The sequence below is a fragment of the Trachurus trachurus genome, assembly GCF_905171665.1.
Source record: "Trachurus trachurus genome assembly, chromosome: 7".
NCBI lineage: Eukaryota > Metazoa > Chordata > Actinopteri > Carangiformes > Carangidae > Trachurus > Trachurus trachurus.
This window is the reverse complement of record NC_139901.1, coordinates 19,528,302-19,536,063: the sequence shown is the minus strand read 5'-3', so window position 1 is coordinate 19,536,063 and position 7,762 is coordinate 19,528,302. Positions and strand designations below refer to the sequence as shown.

General features: G+C 44.0%; 1 protein-coding gene across 2 annotated transcripts in view; it reads left to right on the top strand.

The window, feature by feature from the left end:
* Positions 1–1,537: 1,537 nt before the first annotated feature.
* arhgef25a (Rho guanine nucleotide exchange factor (GEF) 25a) overlaps positions 1,538–7,762 on the top strand; it is a 32,638-nt gene continuing 26,413 nt past the window's right edge. For both annotated transcript variants that reach the window (XM_083976147.1, XM_083976146.1), the window contains exon 1: positions 1,538–2,386. In XM_083976147.1, coding sequence (XP_083832273.1) covers positions 2,281–2,386 — 106 coding nt within the window. In that variant the 5' untranslated portion in view covers positions 1,538–2,280. The remainder of the gene's footprint in view (positions 2,387–7,762) is intronic.

The following is a 7,762-nucleotide window of genomic DNA, read 5'->3' as shown; positions in this document are numbered from 1 at the left end:
CAGGTGGTGATTTCCGCACAATTGGATTGTGGCCTGTGTGAAAGGAGCATATCGTGTTGTGCGCTGCGAACGTGTGATGAGATCACCAACTGAGTCATAAACTCAGAGGCTTCAGGCCTGAGAAAGGCTGTTTGTTTGTTCAGAAAATAATTGGTTGGATCTCGGAACACGCAGTGTCTCATAATAGCTTTGTCACCAGCCATTTTTCTCTCCTTTCCTCTGCCACTTATGTCTTGAGTTGTTGAGTGTGCTTTACATAAGTGACGTTTCACCAGACTCATTTCATCAACTGATGAGTCACAATCTACTATTAATTGAGTCTAATGTGCCCTGATGTAGGCTAACGCACATCTAATTGTCATACACTTGGTGTGTGTATAACAACACATTCTGCAACTTCAAAGTTTATCAAATTGACAAAACTAGAAAGTGACATAGTCATGATGATGATGAAGAGCTTCATGGATGTCGACTGGTAGACTGTGCATTTGTGTGTGCACTCTTTTTTCACCTCCAAACACAGACGTCTTCCTTAACATATGCAGACTCATGTCCATGTATGTATTGTCGTATAATTGGAAGGCCCCCCCCCCCCCCCCCCCCCCCCCCACACACACACACATAATTGTCTGAAGCACAGCTGGAAAATGAAGACACGGTAGTACTTACAGCAGACAACTGGGGCAAGGCGCTCCTGAGTGTGACTAAAGACTTTCACTTATTTACAGTTTACAGCTGGGTGGTGTCACACTATACACCCTAAGAACTGTGTCATTTTGTCAACTGTCACATTTTGCGATTCTGTGATTACCATTGGTCAACATAATATTTCAAATTATGGGTTTACTGGATTTTTGAGTCAATGACCAAGACTATATGATATGTATTTCACAGGATTAGGCCAAAAACTAATATGTATTTAATATAAAAACAAAGACAATGTCTTCCTATACTTCTCTCTCTCAGAGGATCAATTTCAGTTAAATCTCTGATTATGGTGAAAATATGATTCAGTTGATCTATATTTAAAGAATTGTTCTTTAGGTTTCTTTGGTTAAACTGTGTCTCTATGTTTGACAATGAACTGTCAGGCTAAATGACTAACACACACACACGCACTAAGAATGCCAACATTGTGAAATTTGAGACCGCCTGCTCACTCCATGGAAACACAAAGGGGAAAAAACAGCACGCCATGCTCGCCCCATGATTATAAATGAATATAGAAGTCAATGTTGGAGCAGTCCCAGGCAGGAAAGCCCACTGTGACCCATGAGGTGAACACATACACAGTACGCCCGTCAGAAAGTGATACACGCTTACAGGCTGTGGTGATCACGACTTACTGGAAAATACATGGCACCTCCAACCCAACATGGCCTCTACTCTGTAAATAGCATTATGTATCATTACAAAACTTGGGAGTTACTATTTCCAGGGTCGGCTATGAGTGGACACAAGAGAGCGTGGCATTTAATCTGCACTTGGAGTTGGATATCTAAGAGCTCCTGTTAGAATTACCCATGCCAAAGTGAGACTCAACCACGTAGAAAAGAGGATAACAGACCAAACGGGGGGACAGCAGACCAGCAGGAGGAAACAGCAGGGAGGAGGGAAAAAACAGCTGAGAGGAGGAAGGAGAGAGGGGAGAGAATCGGAGGACAGGAAGAGAGAAAATTAGGGGAGTGGGAACCTTATCCTGGAATAGCCAGCAACTAGAGCTGCAGACTCCACCCTTCTCACCCCTCCCCTTACTCTTTCTCTTTCTCTCTCTCCCTCGCTATCACTCTCTCTCTCTCTCTCTCTCTCTCTCTCCGAAGCAGTCTCCCAGTCTGTCATTTGACCAGGCAGTTCACAGAGGCGAGAGCTCAGCACCAAAAAGAAAACAGAGAGAAGGGAGTACGTTCAATAGAACGATAAGCTTGCTGGAATGTTTCCTTGGCTGTTTATCACCAGCTGAAAAAAACAAAAAAACCTCTGTGAGTGTGGATTTCTTCTTTGCTGCTGCTTTTGTGGACTCTTTCTCTTCTTCTGCCGTCTGGATGTGGGCTTTAACTCTGTCTGCAGTCAACTGAAGAGGAGGAGGAGGAGGAGGAGGGGGAGGAGGAGGAGGAGGATCAGCTGTCACCCTTTTTGGGGGGGATTTACACTTTGTGGAAGGAACCTCCACTTCAGTGAGGTTGAGGGTGAGGGTGCCAGCGTGCGCGTGTGTCTGTCAGAGAGAGAGAAAGTAGGAAAAGAGAGCCGGGCCATGCCCACCTCTGCTCATGGTTCAGCAGCATGAAAGGGGGCCACCATCACCATCGCCACCACCGAGGCTGTGGCTGCCAACACTTGTTCCGTAAAGTCCTGGCCAAGTGTGGCTGCTGCTATGCCCGAGTCAGAGGTCAGTGTCACACACACACACACACACACACACACACACGCACGCACGCACGCACACACACACACACACACACACACACACACACACACACACACACACACACACACACACACACACACACACACACACACACACACACACACACACACACACACACACAAACGCTAACATAGAAAATGGTTTATTTCCATCAAGTGTGTCATGGTCTTATGTATCCCCTCTTGTCTTGTTATGTGTGTGAACAGTCCCTTCTCTCCTCTCTGTGTAATACCTTGCTCTTCTTCTTCTCCTTCTCCACATTTTCTTAGATGTCCACCCACCTCTCCCTTATCTCCTTTTCCATTCCTGCGAGCGTATGCTAATGGTTTAAGTGTGAACCTCAATCCTCTCGCCTGCTCTCTCCGCCTCCAGCTAAAGCAACAGATGTGTGTCACATACACATCTGAGCGAGTGGAGGAAAAAAAAAAAAAACAGATGACTAGTGAGAGGCAGGGAAGAGAATGTGTATTACACATTTTTCCATTACAGATAGAAAGAGAGGGTGTGTGTGTGTAGGGTTTTTTTGGAAGTGACTGTCCTCATCATGATGTGTGTGTCAGTTGGGTATGTGCAGCACGTGGATGGATGAAACACACAATGAAGGTGGGAGAGGAGGGGGGGGGGGGGGGGGGGGGGGGATAAGCAACTCCGAAACATTCCTCTTCCCCAAACAGTGAGAGCCGAACAAAACAGCAGTAATCCTCTCTCTCCAATTCTCCTGTTTGTTGTAAAGTGCAGCAAGAATAGCTGCGGTCCATTAGAATAGTGTGGTTGAGTAAAAACAGCGGGTGGCACGGTATGTAATAACAACAAGGCCGGAGTGCGTGGCGTGCTAATCCGTACACAAGTTCAGTCAAAACTTGGGGCTCACTGTGTCATCGGATCAGAAATCAGATCTCCATGTCTGTGTCTGTCAGTCACCTCTCGCTCTGTCTAGTTCAGACACATGACCCGTGTCGCTGTGGCTTGGAGTCAAAGTTAGTGTCTGACAGCAGTTTACACTGTGGTGCCATGCTCGGTGTTTGTTCCCTTTTTACAAGCGAACATCAAAGGCATAAACAGTGGACCTGCCCGCTGAGCCGCTGTACATAGGGGGGCTCATGGAGGAGGCTTTCATATTATTGGCCAGTGTTGTTGGATACATACCTCAAATTCCTTCAGTTTAATCTCTTATGTAATGGATATTCTCCTTTTCCATCGCCTGCAGCTCCGCACTGCACTTCTACCATGTTATCATAGGAAATACACACACACTTAGATCATAATATATATAAACATGCGGGGGATTGGAGGAATGAAACGTTTCAAGCTATTAAAAGAAATCTCTACAAACATACATTATTCCAACAGTCTGGATTCCTTAAAAAAATGTTCAGTGTATATGTCTCTGATCCAATATTACAAGATGAGATGTTTTTATATTTTACAGTTGGGGGCAGAAAACCTCTTGATGTTGCTTTACAATCCGAGCAGGAGACACATGTGCACTCCACCCCCTCTGGTGAGGCCACATTTTAAAACTACAGTAGTCTCTTAGAGTGGGCCTTACTTAACTATTAATGTGGAGCTGCATGCTCTATAAAACCTCCCCATAGAGCATATAAAGTACATTTCTATGTTGCTACCACTGATTTGCTCCTGCTACTTTGCCGAGGAGCTCACACACTCTTCTTCTAATCATCCACCGAGAAGCAGCTTCTATAATTAACCCGATGTTGGGGGGGGGGGGGGGAGGCGGCCATGGAGTGGTAAACCTGGTCTTTTCAATAGCACTTCTTTCTCTCCTTTTCTATAAACTCCCATCTCTATGCAGCTCCATTTCTTTGACACTTTATCTGATACATTTGACATTTCAAACTCATTTACTGACTCTTTTCATGTCTGACGGGAGCTTGGCCTGGGCTGACACTCAGAGGAACTTGTTGTTTCTGCTGCGGTGTTTTACAGGAAAACACCGACACACAATGCAGGTCTGACTTCTGCTGCGGCTTCAGACAAATGTTGTCACAGGATCAAATACTGGTTCAAGTTGGTCTGTAAAATCCTTAGGTGAAGCAGCATCTAAGGTAATCAGGGTCAAAACATAACAAAACAATGTGAGCTCATGTGCCAGTGGTATCAACATTCAACAAAGGATTCCCTCTTTATTGTGATAGTGAGATCAAGTTGTCTTGATCTCTTGTATGGGAAGTAAAGCTGGATCTACACCATTCATTGATTCTAAAGTAGCCACTCCATTTACACGAGAGGAAATTATAGTGTGCTGTGTGATTCATTCCCTGCTAAGGAATAATAGCACTTAGAGTAGGCTACTTGTTTGCTGGATGATGATGACACACTGTACAGTATGGCATTATGTCACACCATATGTGTGCGCCGGCCTTCATTCACACGTGCTCTCACATTGGCACGCTCGCTAGCATGTAGCTCTCAGTAAATAAAGAGCTAAATTTAAAGTAATTTCAGCTGCTGTCACTCAGACTAGATTACTCGCCCAAGATGGTCATCAGTCCTCCCACCAACCCATTCACTGTTATGCTGAGAGGGGACTGCAGTGCGTCAGAAAAACAGGCAAATCAATGGGTTTCAGTGGCCCTATGCAGACCGTCCTGACACTTTTTTTTTTTTTTCACCTCGTAATCAATGTGTAATGAAACAGGAACACCAGCAGTAGAACAGAGGAATCCTTAGCTAAGCAGAGTAATGTGTGAATGTGCGAATTAGTGTTTTCTTGTTGTTGTTGCAGTGTGTGTGTGTCTCATGTTGATTACAAGACTGAGAACTGCCAGAAGGCATGACAAATAGTTTGAAGAAATATATGACATATAAACACAGGTGTAGGGGGAGGGGGGGGTTATTGATCTGAGCAGCACCCAGCATGATCGAAAAGGCCAGAAAGACAGACAGGTGGAGAGATGGATATAATGAAAAAAAGGAGAAAAAAAGAACTTATCAGTTCACATTAGCAGTTCAGCTGCCAGAGGGCCATTACCGACGTTTCCCAGTAAAGACTGTTGACAAACCACTTAAAAATAGATGGTGTGCCATTTTCTGATATTGTCCACAGTCAGTTGCTTTCAGAGCCCGGAGGAATAATGCAACCTGTGGATTCATCAAAGTGGATCTGAGGACGAGGAGGAGGAGGAGGAGGAGGAATGCATTTTGGGAAATACCTTTAATGAGTGAGGGGAAGGTAGAATGAAGCAAGTGCTACCTCTAGTATCAGGACAACACACTGTGTTTGCTCCTTATTGAGTAGAGTTTTTCAAATGAGGGAAGGAATTAACATAATGTTGAGGCATGATTTACATTACAATGTATGTTTGAGGAGGACAGTTCTAAATCACATCTTTACTGTGGCACAGCCTCCCACACACCTAATGGTATTCGAGATGCACCCTGAGGTATAAGGCTGTCGTACATGAATACAGGCTGCCACCGGGCAAACAATAGAAACATATGGATGAAGTGGAGGTAAGATAGTCAACCTATACAGAAAAGAATATATTTGAATATATTCTTCTGTTTTGGACTGAATTGTCTCTTAAGTATTAAATTCAGGCCATGCTAAAATAGGATTGGCCAGATTTCCTGAAAGAGGATGGTCATGCTTGACAATTCAGCAAAACATTTGAGGCTAATACACATTGTGTAAGTCTGTTTAAATATAAACTATGCTGTTAATGTACACTAAATATAGTAATTTCCTTATCACAGGCTCTCCTGTAGAAGATGGTGCAGGGAGGTGTAGGTTCTAGCTTCACAAGAAGTCTCTGTATGAGCGTGTGTTTGCGGTCAGTTTTGCGTACACACCCATACAGATGTGTTTTGGCTGTGACATTTTCTCAACCTACTCCTGACCTACTCTGTTCCACTATTGAGGCAGTCAACCTATGCCTAAGACTTGGCTTGACAGAAGCGCAGCCACAAAAACAACTTTTAGAGCAGATCATTTTCATCTTTCCCTCTATAAGTACCTGTATCTTTCTATTCCTATCACTTACTTCCCTTCCTCTATTTTCTTCCTTATATGTGCTCCCTGTGCATCTATGAGTGTGTTTATTTGTGAGTGTTGGGGGCTGGTGTTGACTCATGCATGCAATGAGTTAGGACAAGGATCCCCCCCAGCAATGGCATACACACACACACACACACACACACACACACACACACACACACACACACACACACACACACACACACACACACACACACACACACACACACACACACACACACACACACACACACACACACACATTTACATGGTTGAATGGCAAAGACAGAGTGAGAGTCCTACACTAAGCGTAAGACTTGACATCTTTAGTGTACAGAACATTAAATGGAACTAAGTACCTCACATACCATTTGTTGTCCACGTGTGGCCATCACATACAAACACACACACAAAAACATGCACTGTTATGGGACATTTAAATCCTGAATTTATGTAACCCAAAATCACAAATTTGCCTCAAATGGTGAAACTTTTTTTTTTTTTTTTTTTTTTTTAACGTTCGTGTTGACCATGAGATTTTCAAGTGATTGTATGGATCTGCCTTTTTATTTTTTCAACAAATCAATGAAGTCAGGTTAGTTGATTACCAAAATAACTAATCAGCTAATCATTTTACTTCTTCACAAAATTGCATTTCTTTGTAAAGTGTTCTTGTTATTTTATTCACAGCTCGTACTTTTCAGCTATTTGGCGATGCTCAGCAGAGGATTTGGCTCATTAGCTGCTGTTTCCAGCCAATTTAAAATTAAATGCTTCATCATAGTAGCAAAATTATTTTATAGTCTTCTTTTCAGACTATAGCGCAACACATTCTTGCTCCAGGGCTCCTCAGCGCGATCCCCAAGGATTTCCATAGCTAACCTGCAACCCCAAGACCTATGAATACATTTTGATACTGTAGTTTGCTTTTGACAGAAAACAGCCCCCTTGGCAAATGTAGAGGGAAAATTACGGTGACAGGACCAGTGCGTCTTTTTATGTCTCAGCCGGACAACCTTCCTCGTCATCAGCTTATAAGGCAGACTTCAGACATTATGGAAAAAGCAACTGAAATAGCAGAAATTGAAGGTATGCCGTTGGACCGCTTGTGGCCCAGCCTTGCGTTCAGCAGTCTGAGATATTTTTAAACTTTGCATCCCAGCCCACCCTCCCACCCACCCAACCTCCCGTCTCCTCTCTGCTGTGCAACCGATCTCCTCCATATTGTTTCTCTCTTGCAACATACACGAGAGGAAAGGGCACACGGAGAGATAGATACGGAGTGGCAGACAGGAGGAGCGCACTCGTACAGTAGCAGCCCAGCGCTCCCAGTCTCCCAG